Raw genomic sequence first — 19,441 nt, 5'->3', positions numbered from 1 at the left:
CTGCCAATGGGGAAGAGACACTAGAAGCCCTCCCACTGATTGCCCCCCCCCCAGACACCAAGAATACAGAGCATCACTGCTCTAGGCAGAGAGTTTCATCTATACCTTGTGGCTAATAGCCACAGATGGACCTCTGCTCCATATGTTTATCCAATCCCCTTTTGAAGCTGTCTATGCTTGAAGCTGCCACCACCTCCTGTGGCAGTGAATTCCATGGGTTAATCAGTCTTTGAGTGAAGAGTACTTCCGTTTATCTGTTCTAACCCAACTGCTCAGCAATTTCATTGAGTGCCCACGAGTTCTTGTATTGTGAGAAAGGGAGAAAAATACTTCTTTCTCTACCTTCTCTATCCCATGCATAATCTTGTAAACCTCTGTCATGTCACCCCTCAGCCATCATTTCTCCAAGCTAAAGAGCCCCAAGCGCTTTAACCTTTCTTCATAGGGGAAGTGTTCCATCCCTTTAATCATTCTAGTTGCCCTCTCCTGCACTTTTCCCAGTGTTACAGGCTGATTCCGCACACATTGGATAATGCACTTCCAATCCTCTTTAGAGATCATTTGGAACTGAATTTTTCATGTGTGAAACAAAAAATCCACTTCCAAACGATTGCTAAAGTGCATTGAAAGTGCATTATCCAACGTGTGCAGAATCAGCTACAATATCGTTTTTGAGGTGTGGTGACCAGAATTGTACACAGTATTCCAAATGAGGCCGTGCCATTGATTTATACAGGGACATCATGATACTAGCTGATTTGTTTTCAGTTCCCTTCCTAATAATCCCCAGCATAGCGTTGGTCTTTTTTATTGCCACTGCACACTGTATCGACATTTTCAGTGAGTTATGCACCACGGCTCCAAGATCTCTCCCTTGGTCAGTCTCTGCCAGTTTGGACCCCATCATTGTGTATTTATATTTGGGATTTTTGACCCCAAATATGCATTACTTTGCACTTGGCCACGTTGAACCTCATTTGCCACGTTGATGCCCACTCGCCCAGCCTCGACAGATCCCATTGGAGTGCTTCACAGTCCTCCCTGGTTCTCGCCACCCTGAACAATTTAGTGTCATCTGCAAACTTAGCCTCTTCACAGCTTACTCCCAAATCATTAACAAACCCAGTTGTTACTGGATCCTCCTGAAAGCCAAGATTGGCTCTTTACTGTGGGGAAGAGATGCTTTTTGAAGAAGCAGGTGGACACCAGGGGACCCATCAGCAGACCCCATGATGCCACAGACACCACTGTGGAGATCTCTGCCTTGATTGTTGTGTGACTGCTCCTATACAGCCCTGTGGGGAGGTGCATTACCAGCATGATGGCTCAGTCTGCTGTAATCCTGTGGGCAGATGTACACCATTCATGTCTGGAGCAACGTGGGAGCTTTGCAGGTGGCAGCAGCTGTGTCACTCATGGGGATGATTAAATTACAGCAGGCAAAAAGTATCTAAGCATCAGTGGCATGGATTCCATCTGGATTTCTTTGGGAATTTTCCTTCTGTGCATCACCCAGAGACACAGCACTGGGGCCCGACAGTCTGAGGCATGTATGGTTATGTGGCCCTTTAGAGGGTTGAAAAAACACTTGATCTGTTGCACCTCAGCCTGATATTAAATGTGATGCTAGCAAGGCAAAGAGCTTCCCCCAGGCCATGCGCATGAGCTCAGCGGCCTTTGTTTTTAGCTGTGACCAGTGCAAAGCAGTGAAGAGGGATAAGTTTTCCTGCCAGAGATCCTTGGCCTTTACAGATATTATTTGGCATGCTATCAGAACTCCCACAGCTGCTTTGCAGAAGATGCTGAGCCCCTGTAAAGTCACACAGTTGTATTCAAACTGGGCCTTAGAGGCTGATAATGTGATGATATTATGGAGAGAAGGCAAAAAAATCAGTGGGTGCAAAAAAAATCAACAACAAAAAAACATTTTCAAGCTGTTTCCCAAATTTCCCAATGCATTTTGAATCCAAATGGTCTGCTCAACAGGAACTGTAAAAAAAAAAAAAAACTTCCTCTTACTCCAGAGTAGCTGGTCTAGAGCAACAATTGTAAATTCTATTCCTGGTTCCTGCCGTTTTCAGCTGGTCAAATCTTCAGCCGCATTTGACTGGATCTTTCTGTGCTTGGGAGACCCAAATAGAACCTGTACAACTGCTGAGTACAATTGGTTTGTATTTTAAACGTTACGTAGTGAGGCATTTCTCTTTAGGAAGAGCATTTTTGTTGAAAACACACTGGAACATCTGGAACCCAGTTGATCATATTTAAGGAAAGTGGCATATAAGTAAATAATAAACCTGTCTTAGCCCCGCTACCTTTCCCCCCCTTTTCATTCTGCCATGTTCTGCAGATGTGGCCACCACTGTAATTCTGCATTCCGCTCGCAATTCTTATTGGTCTAATCACCCGTTTTCCTCAGCATGGTGCCTTGCTGCAGTGCCAACTGTGAGAACGGAGGGTGACCTCTTTGGCTCTGAGTAATGTGGTGGGATGGGGGGGGGGGGAGAAAAGATTAAATTTGGCTCTGAGACGCTCCGGTCTGGCTTACTTTGCAGCCAAGAAATGAAAGGAAAAAGTATTTCTGAATTAAAATCCTGTTCCACGGAAGCAGAACTGCTCCCATTTTCCTGAATCACTTTGCCTTTCCAGAGCAAAGGGGAGTGGCATTCCGTCTCTTGCTCTGGAACTCTCTGCTTTACCAGCCTGGAGGGCCCCGGTATTTGGAGGGAAACAAGAGGCAGCCATGCCCCTCCCTCTCAGTGCACTGCCCCTTATTTTGTTTTTGTGGCAGAACAGGAAGATTGAGTTGTGAGAGGGAGGGAGAAGGGGAGGCCAACTGCTGGCCCTTGACAATAGAAGAACGGCGCAGCTGGTGGTGACTGAGCCAGAGACGCAACTACTAAATCTTCTGTTGGCCTGGGGTCTTCTAAAGGCTGACAGACACGTGCCCTGAGAGGACCCTCCTCCCGAGACAGTTCTCCAAATGCTCCTTCTCCCCTCATGCACAGATGTAATCCCTTGTTCCCTAGGCCTGTTGCCTGTGACATGGGGAGGAGTTGGTGACTTTTGTTGACAGATGATGAGAAGAGCGGAGAAGTCCAGCGGTCAAAAGAATTGTTTCCTTTTTGTCCCCTCTTCCCCTGCCCCTGGGACACAATTGCCCCCTTTCTGAGGCATAGACTTCAACACCACTTAATGGCTGAGCTTTGTTTATTTTATGTGATTTTTTCCCTCCTCTCCCAGCCCACTTACGCACTCAAGCTCAGGGTGGATAGCAGCCACTTTCAACATATTAAACCCTCTTCAGAATTTCCTGAGGATGTGCAGAGAGTCTGTTTCTTAAATGACGAGTCTGTCAGCAACTGCGAGGGAATGTTGACAGTCCCTCACCACACGTCTGTCTGAAAGTACAAAAGTAGAGCAGTGCAGATGCGGAGAACCAACAAACCGTCGTGGTCAGCATTCCCCACTGCAGTGACGCTATCATTTCCGATGCTGACCAGACTGTCAGCATTCCCTAATGATTGCCACTAGATCTCACGTTAAGTGCACAAGTTAATGTATATAAAATATACAACCTTTGCACTTCCTAGTTAATCTTCCCTGCGATTCAAGGGAGAGAGGTAGCTATGAAGTAGATTCCATGCAGCTCCCAAGTTTACGCTTTTTACCAGCATTTAAGTCTGTGCTAGCTGTCATAAGGAGGCTGGCTGGGTGTAATTGGATATCCCTCCAAGGCTGTCTGAATATGAGACCTTTGGGGCAGGCAGGAGCAGGCCACCCCCTCTGTTCCGGTACTTCCAGAGACATTCGGCCAAAGGCTGTTGCAAACATCACATTGGCCTCAACGGGTTTGATTGTGCGAGGCAGATCTTGTGTAACTGGAACGGGCCCTTTTGTGTAGCTTGGCAGGAGGGATGTCCAGTTTGTGTGCACACATCAAATCCTAGCCATTGTGCTTTCATTTCCCATGTAATTTTATTTGTGCCTTTCTTTCCAATGGGTTTAAACAGAACTGAGCAGAAGCCTCCCCTGGCCCCCCCCCCCCCCCCCGCTGTTGTGGTCAAAGCCTAGCAACCTCTGATTTAATTAAAAATGTTGGCTGTCGTTCTTTTGTCCTTGGAGCTGAATGCTTGTATATATCCATGTAGTTTGGCTTTTTACATGGGAGGCTCTGATTCAAATCTGCAGGCTCAGCCATGATACCTGCTGGATGGTAATGGGCAAACTGGCATTTCTCAGCTCGCAAGCATGAATAGGCTGAGAGCTGTAAAGTAGTATTTCTCAATCCGTGGGTGCCCAGCCCAAAAGAAAGTGAGTTTGGTGGTTTTATTGATTTGTGCATGCTGTGTTTTCTTGTAAGTGGGCCACCCTACCAAGTCAATTTGGAATTGTGGGTCACTGTACCAAACAGGTAGGGGAATCACTGCTAAGAACACTGTATGCTGCAAGGAGCTATAGGGATATTTCTGCTGGGGAAATCTGTTTTTAGCTAAGGGCCAAGGAAATTCCAAAGCTTGCAACATTATTAAAGATAAGAACATAAGAACATAAGCAAAGCCATGTTGGATCAGGCCAGTGGCCCATCCAGTCCAACATTCTGTCACACACAGTGGCTAGAAATCCAGTGCCATCTAAAGGACTGTCAGTGAGGCCAGGACACCAGAAGCCCTCCCACTGCCTTCCTTCCAGCACCAAGACAACAGAGCACCACCTCCCCACAAAGAGAATACCATCTATCTCCTGTGGCTAATAGCCACTGATGGACCTCTGCTCCATATATTTGTCCAGTCCCCTCTTGAAGCTGGCAATGCTTGGAGCTGCCACCACCTCCTGTGACAACGAATTCCATGTGTTTATCACCCTTTGTGTAAAGTAGTATTTTCTTCTATCTGTTCTAACCCGACTGCTCAATAATTTCATAGAGTGCCCACGAGTTCTTGTATTGTGAGAAAGGGAGAAAAACACATCTTTCTCTACCTTCTCTAACCCGTGCATTATCTTGTAAACCTCTATCATGTCTCCCCTCAGTCGTCTTTTCTCCAGGCTAAAGAGCCCCAAGCACCTCAATCTTTCCTCATAGGGAAAGTGTTCCAACCCTTTAATCATTTTAGTTGCCCTTCTCTGTACTTTTTCCAGTGCTATGATATCTTTTTTAAGGTGTGGCGACCAGAACTGTACACAGTACTCCAGATGAGGCCTCACCATCGATTTATACAGAGGCATTATGATACCGGCTGATTTGTTTTCAGTCCCTTTCCTAATAACCCCTAGCATAGCATTAGCTTTTTTTATGGCAGTCGCACACTGTGCTGACGTTTTTAGTGAGTTATCTATCATGACTCCAAGATCTCTCTCTTGGTCAGTCTCCACCAGTTCAGACCCCATCAACTTGTATTTATATTTTGGATTTTTGGTTCCAATGTGCATTACTTTGCACTTGGCTACATTGAACCTCATTTGCCACATGGATGCCCACTCTTCTAGCCTCGACAGATCCCTTTGGAGTGCCTCACAATCCTCTCTGGCTTTCACCACCCTGAACAATTTCGTGTCATCTGCAAATTTAGCCACTTCACTGCTTAATCCCAATTCCAAATCATTAATAAACAAGTTAAAAAGCATTGGACCCAATACCGACCCCTGTGGCACCCCACTGCTCACCACCCTCCACTGTGAGACGTGCCCGTTTATACTCACTCTCTGTTTCCTATTAATTAGCCAGTTTTCGATCCACAAGAGGACTTGGCCCTTTATCCCATAGCTACTGAGCTTACTTAGGAGCCTTTGATGAGGAACTTTGTCAAAAGCTTTCTGGAAGTCAAGATAAACAATATCTATCGGGTCTCCCTTGTCCACTTGTTTGTTCACTCCCTCAAAGAACTCTAACAGATTGGTGAGACAAGATCTTCCCTTACAGAACCCATGCTGAGTTTTCCTCATCAGCTTTTGGTCATCAATGTGCCCACTAATTTTATTTTTGATAATACTTTCCACCAACTTACCCGGTATTGACGTCAGGCTGACTGGCCTGTAATTTCCCGGATCTCCCCTGGAACCTTTTTTAAAGATGGGGACAACATTAGCTACCTTCCAGTCCTCAGGAACAGATGCAGAGTTTAATGACAGATTACATATTTTTGTGAGGAGATCTACAAGTTCACACTTGAGTTCTTTCAGAACTCTTGGATGTATGCCATCTGGGCCCGGTGATTTATCAGTTTTTAAATTATCTAGCAGTCGCATAACCTCCTCTCTCGTCACCTCAATGTGACTCAGGTCTTTCAAAACCCCTCCCAAAGTCAGTGCTTCCGGAGTGGGCATGCACTTCTTATCTTCCACAGTGAAGACAGAAGCAAAGAACGCATTCAGCTTCTCGGCCATTTCCCTATCACCCTTTAGTAATCCTTTTACGCCTTGGTCATCCAAGGGCCCCACTGCCTCCCTCGCTGGTTTCCTACTTCTAATATATTTAAAGAATTGTTTATTGTTTTTCTTTATGTTCTTTGCAATATGCTCCTCATATTCCCTTTTTGCCTGTCTGATCACAGACTTGCACTTTTTTTGCCACAGCTTATGCTCCTTTTTATCAACCTCACTCCGACTAGTTTTCCACTGCCTAAAAGAATCCTTTTTACCTTTTACAGCTTCTATTACATTGCTTGTTAACCATGCTGGCCTTTTCCTAAACCTATTTGTGCCTTTCCTAACCAGCGGTATATATTTAATTTGAGCTTCCAGGATTGTAGTTTTAAATAGTCTCCAAGATTCCCCAAGTGTTTTGACCTTTTTTACTTTCCCTTTCAGTTTCTTCTTCACGTACCCCCTCATCTCAGAAAAGTTACCCCTTTTGAAGTTAAACATGGCTGTGTTGGTCTTATTTGGCAATTTCCTATTTATACATATGTTGTACTCAATAACATTATGGTCACTGTTCCCAAGTGGTGCAATCACATTTACATCTCTCACCAGGTCTTCAGCATTACTGAGGACCAAATCCAGGATCACCTCTCCCCTAGTAGGTTCTGTAACCATCTGTTCCATAGCACAGTCATTGAGACAGTCTAGAAACTCACTTTCTCTCCCCCGATTCGAACACCCATTGGCCCAGTCAATGTGTGGGTAGTTAAAATCACCCATTGTGTGGGTAGTTAAAATCACCCAAACAGAGAAATCCAAAACCAAAAGATATGTAATATCTTTCCTTAACAGCAGCCAAAATAGCACAACATATTACTTGACTTTTGGTTTTGAATTTTACCATGGACCAACATAGCTACTCGCTTTAAAAAAAAAAACTAGCTGGTCTAATAAGGCACCTCTGTTTTTTTTTTTAAATAATATTGTACTAAACCAATTTAAGCATGGCTTCATAGGAAAAGTAATATCGGCATTTTAAGAACTTCATATTTTATGTCCGTGGTGATCTATTAAAGAAGAGTATCCCAGAGGTGTTTCAAAAATGAATCAAAATCTCAGTCCATCAAAGTCAGTATTGTCTGCTCTGACTGGCAGCAGCTCTCCAGGGTCTCAGGCAGAAGTCTTTTCCATCCCCTGCTGCCAGATCCTTTAAACTGGAGATGCCGGGGATTGAACCTGGGACCTTCTACATGCCAATCAGATCCTGTAATCAGGAGTGAGTATCACTGATTTAGGCCCTGATCGGGCTTGGGTTATGTACAGCACGTCTTGCACAACGAGTAACCATAGATGGGCATTAGTGATCTGAGAGGAGAACTACAAGTGACAAAAGGCACAGGTTGGACACTTGTCAGCTTCCCTCAAGTTTTGATGGGAAATGTAGGCAGCTTGGCGGAATGTTGGACAAGTGACAGTTGAAAAGTCCATTGGACAGCAGTTGGAGAGCCAAGCTGCAAGACTAGGATGCCTACATTTCCCATCAAAACTTGAGGGAAGCTGACAAGTGTCCAACCTGTGTCATTCATCACTTGTAGTTCCGCTCTGACTCATAGCAAAAGATGCATCCAGCCGGTTGTGGGAGGGAGACAGATGAGCCTCCTTGTTCCTCCCTCCCTCTGTGTTAGCTGCCAGCCCATAAGCCTTCTTCCCCACACAAATCTCCCTTGCTGGGTCAGTGCAACAACTTGTCAGAAGATGTTTGTATTATATGCATATATACTTAACCAGGTCTCTAAGGCTGCATCTAGCAGGGAAGGATTGCAAAAGCATGCTGCCCCTACTAGGGCAGCTGTAGCAGGAAGGGCAGGAAGAGTGCCTATACACCCCTAATAGCCACTGCCTTTCCTTACACCTCAGCCCTGCCCCCTTGTCTCTGGCCCACCTGCAACAAAAGTCTGCAAGTGCCGTGACAATTTCAGTGGAGGCCTTCACAGCATGAACAACCCCTCCCTTTTCTTACCTGTATCACTCCAGCAAGGCTCAGCTGGGAAATGAAAAAAGTCCTTTAAAGGGCTAAAAAGGGAAGGAAACGGTGCGTGGCAGCGAGATGCCCCAGGCCATTTTGTGAACAGAGCCCAGTTCTGCCCACCCCTCCCCCAGTTGCCACGGTTGGAATGTCCAGATGGATGTTCCCCCCCCCCACCTTCAGTTTCCCCTTTGAACCAGAGAAAAATAAGTTTTTCATTTCTGCTGATTAAAGCAGGTGGGAGCCAGGTGAGTTTTGCCCAAGTTGGGCATTGTTGTCCACACAGAATAATGCATCAGAACATCCTTTTGATTTTCAGAATGACAACATCTTAAACTCTGCTTTGGTTTTCCTCGTCCAGGCACCAACAGTGATGACCCCAAATTTCGCAAGATCCAGTGGCCTCCCCGAGACCTGTGTTGGTCCTGCCAGTTAACCATCAACGGGAGACGCATGTGGGACGAGAGGGAGATCTTGAGGTTCTTCAAGTCTCACTTCTCACGGAGTAACATCTACCTGGACTTCCTGAACCGTGAGAGAGGGCCTCCAGGGAGACGTGGCCGAGATGTTGAAGAACGTGGCCTCGCGGCTGAGGGAAACCTGGAGGAAGGAGAAGGGGAGAAAGGCAGAGCAGCTGAAGAGGAGTTTGAGGAAGAGGCCAAAAGGACCGCGAAACCAGAGAGATCAAGGGCAGAGAAAAAGAGGTCTGGCTCAGACCGGCTAGGTTCTCCAGAGCTGCACAAGCCAAGCATTATCAAGATGGTCAAGAGCACGAAGGCAAAAGAGCCAGAGGATGATATTGTCGATCTGGATTCCTTCAGCGAGCAGCATTACAAGAGCAAGGCCTTGAAAGCAGCGGCCCAGGCTAGTGACAGACACAGGCGGAGCAGGAGGGACACGGGGCTTGTGCTGATGGAGGACGAGAGCCACCAGTCTTTTGATTACGACGCGGTCTGGGAACGCCTCAAACGCAAGGGCCTGAGAGCCCAGGAGATCATGAGTGCCCTGGAGGAGGAAGTGGACAAAGATGCCGGGCTCACCCTGAGGAGAAGCCAGTGGCTCCGTTTATTGGGCATCGGCTTTTCCCGGTTGGATGTCAGCTTGTGTATTGTTTTGTACATTCTCTCCTCCATGTGTCTGCTGGGCATGTATACTTTCTTCCGCATGCGCATGAGGTACCGCAAGGGCCGCCCGGGCTTCCCGCTGGCCTGAAAGAGAAGCAGGGAAGTTGCAACCGACATGGTGGGCCATGGGAGAGGGGCGGCCGCCTAGTGTGGTAACTTCTCGCCCACAATTTGTACTCTGGTTACATAAATGAAGTCTGACAATACGCGTGCACCATGGTTGCATTCAGTGCTTCTTACTTTAAAATACACAGATCTGTCAAACAGGATTTGGGTTCCCTCTTCTGTTTGCAGTCAATAAACAAGACTTGCACCCTTCACAGTTGCACAACGTCTATTTTGCATTTGTGCGTATGCTCCAGAGTGCAAATTGTAGAGTGAGAAGTCAAATTTATTGTCAAAAGGAAGAGGGTTTCTCTTCTAGCCCCTTTTGATTTTTTTAGCAGAGGAAGATTCTTACGTGTGGGGTGGGGTGGGGGGTCTCCTTTGGGATAATTAGCCAGAATCATTCTGATCTCACAAGGCATATGTAGCATTATCCTTCTTCAGAGAATCAAAGTGCTTTGGTAGATGTTTCACTGTGGCCAGTTTGGGACCAACAGTGATTGTGGCTGCTTTGAAATACTAATTGGACAGAGAGAGTAATTTTTAAAAGCTGTTTCCAGATTAGAGACTATTAAGTGTGGGACTTCATGGGCGCAAGCCTGAATTTTTATGGCATGTTGTAGTATCTCTGAGCCCTTTTCTAGCCTGAAGAATTCCAGTTTAAGCAATCCTGAATTTAGAAACAGAAGCACAGTCTAAACTGATCATTTGGGGAGATCCCTTGAGAGAGATTTTTTTTAAAAAAAAAATGAAACTGGATTCAAAAGCTTCTGAGCCATTGTGAAACTGTATTCAATAAAGCCCGCATGTGTGGAGTGCTGGGCTTGTAGCTGATCTCTCTTTCAACCAAAAAACCCAGAACTTTCTCCCCCCGCCTCCGCTCTAATTTTGGTAAGAAGCATAAGATGCCTGTAACACAGGTGCCACAAATGCACAAATAGTACAACTTTGTGGAATCCCTCTAGGGATGGCTGTAGCATTGTGCCAGGTTTCCAATCCTCACCTGCCTCTCTCATGCTGTCCCCTTTCCTGTGTTTTCACTTCTGCTGCTATCCTAAGCTGTTTTCTCCCTCCCCTGACCATCCCTACGCTAGCCAGATGCTCCGTCCCTTGACCCACAGGCTACCTCTGTCTTCATAATGCTATTCCTGTTGCCATCCTTCAGTATCTTAGAATCCCAGTGTCAGTAGGACAGAAAAGAGGGAAGCCTGGGCAAAGGTGACTGGGCAGGGCATGTCCTCATTTGATGATAATTCTTGGAACAGAGGAGACTTGGCCATCTGGACCTAAGGCACAGGTTGGTTACCCTTGAGAACTGTAACTCTCTGTGTGTATGGAAGTACCAGGAGCAGTGGTTGGGATTTTGGAAGGATTCTGATCAGACAGAACACATACTGCCTTAGACTGAATCAGATCATCCTCAGTCCATCAAGGTCCACACTGTTTTCTTGGAGCAGGTCTCCATGGTCTCTGGTAAAGGCCTTCCACATCACCTATTACCTGACCTGGAGATGCGGAGGATTGAACTTTGGACCTTCTGCATGCCAAGCAGATGCTCTACCACTGAGTCCCAGCCACATCCCTAACAACTAGGTAGGAGAGGACTCCTAAGATCCTGCTCGCATACAGTCCTTTGAGTGGAGAGGATAAAATAGTGAGGTCTCAAGATGGAATGGATCAGAACCAACCAAATGAATTATCAGTAATAATGGTACCTCAAGTACTAAGTCTGGCTCTCTTTGTTATAAAGGTGAGGTGGGGTTAGCACAGAATAGGAAGTGGCAGCCAGCACGGTGAAGAAGTTGGTCTACAATCTGATACACCCCAAGTTCAGCTCCTCAAAAGGTTTGCTGTGTGACTTAAGGACAGTTACTGCCTCTCAACATGAGCTATCTCACAGGACTGGTGTGAGGTTGAAGTAGGGAAGGAAGAATCATATATACAACTTTCAAGAAGACATAAAATGTTCTAAACCGACAGAAATGCAGGGATGATATTAGAGCCACTGATATTAGAGCCTTTGTCCTTACAGTAATCCAGCTTTTAAATAAAACATGGCAGATACTCGTTTAGGACAAGGAAATATCCAGTATCATTAAGAGATTGGTCCAAGTCGGTGATCACAAAAGGTGAAAGATGGGGCAATGTTTACTACAGGCAGATCTTGCAGAATTTGCATTCCTCAGAGTAACGCCATTTCCCCAGATTTTCTTCTCCCTTGCTCTTAACATAATACTGATAACTTTTACCTACCTATCCACCTCCCTTTGCAAGTTAACATGCTCATTTTTACAGAAGTGCCTTATATTCCATTCTCCCTCCAATAAACAGATGGTTTGAGAACCGGTAGAGCGCAGCAGCTTTTGGGTTCAATCTCTCCTTGAAAAACTCACTAGCTGACTTTAAATAAGCCACAGGATCTCAACTTCAGGTTCCAGAACAAGGGAATGATAAATACTGGCCTGGCCTTACAAATCATAAGGATTACTGAGGTAATACATGTGAAATGCTTTAAACGCTTTGAAATCCATTTATAATAGTAACAGTGATATTAAGACTTGTGTCTTTCTTTTCCCTGTTACACATCTAGACACATGTTAAGTGCCGAGAGTGCTCCTATTGTTGTTACCACCACAGGCCTGTAGCATTGCGCTCGCCTCTATTATCCCGCTCACCCCAGCACAGTTCCAGTCCTAGCTATAGAGGTGATATTCTACCTTATTATACTTGGTAATGGCTTCTGAATCCGAAGAGGTGGTGGGGGGATAGGGCAAGAATTACACTAATAAAACATCTGACGGGGACAAGACATCACTATTTTTCTCCCCCTTCCTGTTTTTGCTCAATGGAAGTTTCTAATCATTTGCAGCATTATATAGGGTAAGGATGGCCAACTTCTGTGTACTTTTGGGCCTGCTTTCATCATACCAAACAGCTGCGGTGTGTGTGTGTGTGGCTGTCAGGGCATCTGCACTCAAATGAGAAGGGGGTAAAAGCGGGCTTGGGGTTTAATATGCTTCCTAACAGAGCTCCCCTTTGAGAGGCAGCCTGGCTGTTCCATGTGCTCCTTTGTTTTTCCAGGACATGCCATGGATAATAAGTTTTGAGGAAAATCAAAGACTGGGCAGTGGAGATCTGGATAAAGTGGGCCATCCATTATTTAGACTGTAAGCTCTGCCGGGCAGGGACTTTTCTATTTATATATGCCCTCTGCACACAGTATGTTGGCATTCTGTTCATGTGGAGGGGAGAGCCCACCAATTATGCAAAGCAGGCAAAGTGTGGATTTTCCAGGTGGGTACATCTTCCATTCATGCATGCCAGATCTAGAAAATTCACGTGTTTCCCTCTCCACACTGTGTGGTCAGAGAAGATCAAGCGTATTGTGCACCTGATAGGTGTGTCTGGTGGGCTCCAACTTCACATAAACAGAGTATCATCTGCAGAGGGTACTCCTGTCTCAGTTTCTGGCATTCTGGTATCGCTCCATAACAATTAGCAAGAAGCAATGAGTACAAATAGGCCTGGTTGCATGTTATATGAAGTATGTTTTGAAATGCAGCTATGTTATACCCCAATTATTTTCTTTCTGTCTCTTTAGTCAGTTTTAAACTCTTGTTACAATTTTTAAGAAGACCAAGATTACCTTCAAAAAAGGTTTGTGTGAGGCTTTACAAAGACCTATATCAGGCGTGGTGTCTATCTGCCTCTCGCTGTCCCAAGACCCTCTGATAAAAACTTGATTTCCAAGTGTCTGGTCACCCTTGTTTTTGTATATCTGTCGCAGTGGCTGTTGGGCCTTCGGTGCTAACTCGCTGGCAGCAAGTGTGTTTAAGCCGGCTTGGAAAACTCTCAGCCCTTCTGTGGTGTCACTAGGCAGGGAGAAGCAGGGCATGATTGGAAAGTGCCTTTGAGCCGGATTCCCTTAAGTAGTTAAGGGGGGGACTGCCAGCTTCTGTATTCATGGGGGGCCACTCGGGTCTCCAGGCAGTGGTCGGAGGGCCAGAAGTGTATTTTGCCATACTAACTGACCTCTGAGCAGATTCTCATGCTCTACAATGCACTCCACATCATCAAACAGTAATTAAGGGTGCCACAGACGAGCTAGGAAAGGTGTGCAGAGGCATGGATGGAGCATTGAATTGCATCCAAAATCCAAAGAGCTATAATATTACACTGCTCTTTCTTGTATTGTTTGCAGATAAAAAATATTCTTATGAATGAAATGGGGGGGGGGGGGTTCCAACCAGACAGGTCTAAAAATCTGGTAATGGCAACTGGGAATCCCTATAATACAGTTTTCAGCACCCTAGACAGAACCTGATTCAAGATGTGGGTCCATTTTTCTCCTGCTATGCTTGCCTGAGGTGCACCCCTTCCTTCATTGGTGTTATGTGGAAAAGAGGAATTTGCTGATGTGTGTGTTGGGGGGGGCAGGTGAAGTCTGCCAGTAACCTGACACATTTGTGAGGTATAGGGAAGCTAAAACCAAATCCTAGGTGTATTTGGACCCTAATTGGAATTAGAAGTGAATGGGGAGGTGTTGGGTGTACAGAATATGAACTAAAGAGACCTGCTAATGTATTTCCCTCCCCGCAAAGCCCCTATGAGCATGTTTACAATTTTCAGAATCCATTTTGACAGCAGTCGGCCTCAGAAAGAGACTGTGGGAAGAGATTGTCTGATACTGTCCTAAAGAATCATACTAACAAGTGCGCTTTCTACTATTTATGTACCATCTTCTTCCACCCACCCAGGACTCTTAAGGTGTTGTTTTGTAACGGAGCCATGAAGAAACTATTTTTAAAGGAGGCTTCTTTGATTTCCTTTTAGCTCCGACTCGCCTAGCATGCTGTCTCTTTCCTCCCATGTTCCTCCACCACAGCTGTTGTGCAGGAATGAACCTGATTTTTCTCCTGTGTCTCTCGGTGTTAGCGGAATAAATTTATTTTTGTTAATAAATACGTGTGTGTGTCTGACCCTAATTTTTTTTTTGTTTCATATTTACAACAGAGTCATGCAGGGCAAAGGGGATGAGGAGGAGAAACTTTGTTAAAGATTTCTAGCCTGCAGAGTGGCTAAGGGCTTGAGCACCACACATGCCATGGCTTATTCACAACCTTGTGCTCAAAAGCAGGGAAAACGTTTTGTCATTTAAAGTGCTGACCTTTTAGGATTCTATTAATTATATGTAATCCAAGACTGTGTATACTTGTTGCTCAGAATTTTTTTTTTTTTACAGTTCTGGACATGAGCAATCCAAAGCGTGTCCTTTAAAAAGTTGATTTCTGCAATCTATAGTAATTGAACCGATAGGCTATATTTCTTCAACAGTGTCTAGTATTTTACATCATTTGGTCTAGCTGTTTTGCTTGCGAGGCAGGGCAGGAAAATTATGCCAGCATACGAAAGCCCTACCACCTTGGACCACCAGCACTCTTCTTCAGTAGCCTCAGTTCTATGCCCCAAGCTGAAAGTTTCCACCCAGGGCATGCTCCTGTTCCGCTTTCATCACCACTGTGAATGCATTGGCATCTGTAGTGGCAACAGACCTTCCCTGTAGGATCCCCAGCCCATGCCCAGCCATCCCCCCCCCCCCCCGATGGGTCTTGTGCCATTTTTTAAAAAAATAATTACATATATATTGCTATAGACTGTAACAATACCTGTACTACCAGTTTACAAAAATAACTGGCAAAACCCCCCACCAGAAATGAGAACACGACTGCCAGACATGAGGGTATGTGGGCGGGCTGCTATCAGCTGCTGTTTTTTCTTTTAAGTTTTAATGGTTTTTTATTGAAAATAAACATTAAGATACAACTTTAAACAATCACAACAAAATCTTTTGCTAACAAAACATGAACTAGGGTAAACTATTAAATAACACTTCTCTGAGAAATGAGTACCGTTAAAGGTGCATAGTAGAGCGTCCACAATATGCAACTCCGTCTAGATTGGTACAAAAATCTGTATCAAAAATATACCAAGGTTTCTTGTATTTGTTTGATACTGGCGTTAAGGTCAAATGACAAAAATATTGTCAAGCACAGGTTGCCATTTATCTAGAAAGTTATATTGTATATTACAATTTTCTGCACGGTTTAGGTCATCTGAGATCTTATAAAAGATTAATAAGTTCCATATCTTGTTGAACCATTTTGATAAGGTGGGGATTCTTTCAAATGGATGCAACTAGTTTTTTGGCTGCTGTTCATAAAGTGGCAATCCGCTCCTTTCTTACCATAGGGATATCAATATTTTGCCAATAATTTAAAAGGATTGTTTCCGGCTGTGTTGGAATACTATAACCAGTAAGGATTTTAATTTGTTGTATCACTTTAGTCCAAAAGCCATTTAACATCTGACATGACCACAAGAAATGTAGGAAGGATCCCTCTTGATGTGTGGAAATTCGAACTTCCATCCACAGGTTTCTCTAAACCCACTGTGGGTACAATCTTTCCTGGTTTGGGGATGTGAAAAGAACTGCTGGAGTTGGGATCGGGGGAAACGCAGAGCCAAAGAGTTCAGTGTGGTAGCAGCCTATATCTTTTTGCTTGCATGCATCTTCCAAGCAACCTACTGTCAAGCCACTGAGAAGGACCTAAGAGGAGACGTAAAACTGAGAATGGACTACGGTTGTTAAGAGAAATTCTCTTAATACCTCCTTACCCAATTTCTCCTTAAAATCCAGCAGTCTCCCCCCTACTCCAACTCCTTTTAAAGAATTTGAGGTCATTTTCTAATCAACTTCAATTTGATCAAAGAATAATTTGATGACGGGGCAGGAAGGGAAGGTCAACAGTGTTTCAGAGTTTACCCTGTAGATGCTGTCAAGCAGGCAATGTCTTCCCAAACCTACCTTCCTTCCTGTTAGAGTATCTGTCTGCGTAACGGCGCAGGCTGAAGTTTAAAAAAGAAGCACTGATTTCTCTTGAAAGAGAAATCCTGCTCTTAAAAGAGAATATGAATCAATGGCTATATTTTTAAAAGTGAATTTCAAAAGGAATTCCCATCCCCACAGCATCCCAGGAATGCCTCCCTTGCACCTGTCATCTCAACACAACCCCTGGTGGTAGCTGTACAGGAGCCTCCGTCATGCACCCTGCATTTCAACACACGGTATTGTAAATGTGCTCACTGCCACTGAGCAAAACAGGTTTCTGCAGGGCTCTTAGGAGACACTAGCCAAGGTTGTGTGCTCAAAGGGATGCTGCTGACCCGTACTCCAAAATTTCAAATTTACTTGAAATCCCCAACCAGCCCCAATTCCCACTTTTTGTATCAAAGTTCTATCATGATGCCTGAATTTCTTTGCTCTTGCCAACTGGTGCTATAGATTGGGGGTGACGGCAGAGAAAGGTACAGCATAACAATACCAGGCGGTGAGGTAAGTTGAACAATGGTGTTGTTGAAGGGAAGGTGCAGGGCCAGAGAGAAGAGCTGAACATTTGTCAAGGCCTGCCATTTAACAGAGGCCCCATTGCCAGGTGGAGTTTGGGGTGGGGGCATTAAAACAGCCCTGGGGCCAACCGGAGCAGGAGATGCTGGCAAAGCTTCAGGCTGCTTGATCTGAACAAGCACAGCAGTGGTGAATGCCAACAGGTATTTGTGCATCTTACAGCAGGGATAAACCCTTGACCCACCGGGGCAAACATAGACCCCTTGTCCTCATTGCTGCAGCGGAGGAGGGGGCAGGGCGGTTAGAGCCCAGCAGATAGTGCAATTGGTGCCAACCCTGCAGGGACCACATGGTTTAGCTTGCTCTTGCTCACCATGAACTTTCTCGGCCAAAGCGCTGCTCCACCCTGGATTCTGATCAAGAGCTGTGAACGTTCTGACCAGCATCATCTTTTCTTACGGATCTCATAATGTGTGTTCCTTATTCTGGAGCTCCTCAAATGGCAGCCTTAAAGCGGTATAACACTGGTTTACCACTGAAGTGAAAACTAGGCCAAAGAATCGAGTGGCAGAGGGTGGTTACAGCACACAGACCTCCCCGCTGTTCATGTCCAGAGCAAGGTTTTCTAAAGGCTCCAGTAAACACTTGGTTCCTCTCCCCCAGCCTCCCCCCACATCCCCAAACCCAATGCTCCCATTTCTTTTGCCCTTTTATCCTTGTTACAAATCATTACAGAAAATGGTTGTTTTTCCAGAGCTGGGCCTTGGGCCATCTGCTCTCCTGGCACTCGCTAAATCCTCCTGTAACCAATTCATCGGGATTACACTGACCTCTTCTAATCCCAAGCCCCACCCCCGCAGCAGGGGATTTAAAAGGATTACAGACCGGCTGATAATAAACTTTATTAAGGGGGGTGGTGGGTGTCAATCCGATTTGTAGGTTTTTTTGCCCCCCTCCCCTTACATCTTCACTTTGCTCGATAGAGTGGGCTGGGGAGGGGGTGAAAGAGACCCAGATATAGCTGGACAACAAGGGAGGTGGGCTGTGTTTCTTTGGAGAGTTCATGTTTTCATTTCATTGGTCAACTTGCTGCAAAGAAAGACGCCAAGGAATTAATAAAAGGGCAATCTAGCCCCCTCCCCTTTCCTGTTTCTGGAAGCTGGTACCAAATTTCTTTGAAGGTGAACTGGGAGGGGGAACTAAATACATTTTCAATAGGATTAGCGATTTGTCTCTGTTATGTGTGTGTGTCAACATCTCTATCCCTACGGATATTTCCCCCCTCCCTTTGTATCCCCCTCTTTCTAGCCTCCTTCCCCCTTCATTTTACCCTCTTACCCTTCTAAACACTCCCTTGAATCTGTCTTCAAAATCTCACCCACATTCTGTAGTAGGATGTGAAGTTGGCGAACCAGCTGCTGCAACAAAAAAGAAAAAGGTTCAGAAAATTCTAGGATGCTTGAGCATCATTTTGGAGCAGGTGACAGTGTGGGGGACGAGCAGGTCTTCAATACGTACCGGGGCCTGGAACCCGACTTCAGATCAGGGTTTAATCTGCTACCCACCCATCTAGGATTAGCAGACAGGGTTTATGACTTGATGCCAACCTTTTCCAGAATGATGTTTTCGGCAGACACTTTCTGCTTTGGCGTACCAGTTCAGGGGAAGAGTAAGAAAGATATCACTGCACTGAAAGAGAATTGGGGGTGAGTAGGGAGGGTCTATCAGAAAGTGTTGATTGCCACTATCTGGAGAGGGAAAGTGCTTTGCAGTTGCTGCCAGGTCAAGGTATTTTCCGCACAGCCGAAAAAACTATTTTTAAATACTAGCACAGGCACTGATCCAGCAAGAGAGACTGAACTTTAGTTCTCCAATCGAGGTACATTCCTGGGCTGGAAGCATCACAACCTTTCCAGAAATAAAGGGAGGAGGAAAAATAATTAACAGACTGACAGAGCCTTGCTGTAAAGGGGGAGAAGAGGAGATACTCGTTACATTTGTTTTTAAAGGGCGTCTGTATTTTGCATGCTCTCAGGAGCACCTGTCTCACGTCTAACCCAGTGGTGAAGCGAATGATGTTAAGCAGGCTGAAATAGGATCCAGACAAGCCGCAGATGCTGCTAGGGAGGGGATTGTTCTTCCTGTGATAGACAGGATGGTAGCTTTCCTGTTTCGTCAAGTTAGGATAGGGGCTTAGAGGGGCTCATGGACCCTGCTTTGCTCCTATTCAGACAGGTAATGCATGGCCAGCAGGTGTTTTTTTTCAATCAACTTTATCTGTTACGTAAACAATGCCAATTGAAAAAAGATCTGGCTGTACCGGTCCACACTTCTGTAACCTCTGGGATTGATTGCTGCAATGCACTTTCGGTGGGGCTGCCCTTGAGGATAATCCAGCAGCTTCAACCACTGCAGAATGCC

The 19,441-nt window shown here is 45.4% G+C and overlaps 1 protein-coding gene across 1 annotated transcript in view; it reads left to right on the top strand.

The window, feature by feature from the left end:
- Positions 1-14,579, top strand: part of QSOX1 (quiescin sulfhydryl oxidase 1) — a 90,073-nt gene extending 75,494 nt beyond the window's left edge. Inside the window, exon 12 of the mRNA XM_054979734.1 lies at positions 8,748-14,579. Within this exon, the coding sequence (XP_054835709.1) occupies positions 8,748-9,598 (851 nt within the window). The 3' untranslated portion in view covers positions 9,599-14,579. The remainder of the gene's footprint in view (positions 1-8,747) is intronic.
- The last annotated feature ends 4,862 nt before the right edge of the window (positions 14,580-19,441 follow it).

Source organism: Eublepharis macularius, chromosome 5 (assembly GCF_028583425.1).
Source record: "Eublepharis macularius isolate TG4126 chromosome 5, MPM_Emac_v1.0, whole genome shotgun sequence".
Lineage (NCBI taxonomy): Eukaryota > Metazoa > Chordata > Lepidosauria > Squamata > Eublepharidae > Eublepharis > Eublepharis macularius.
The sequence above is the reverse complement of the archived record's forward strand: the minus strand, read 5'-3'. Positions and strand labels throughout refer to the sequence as shown.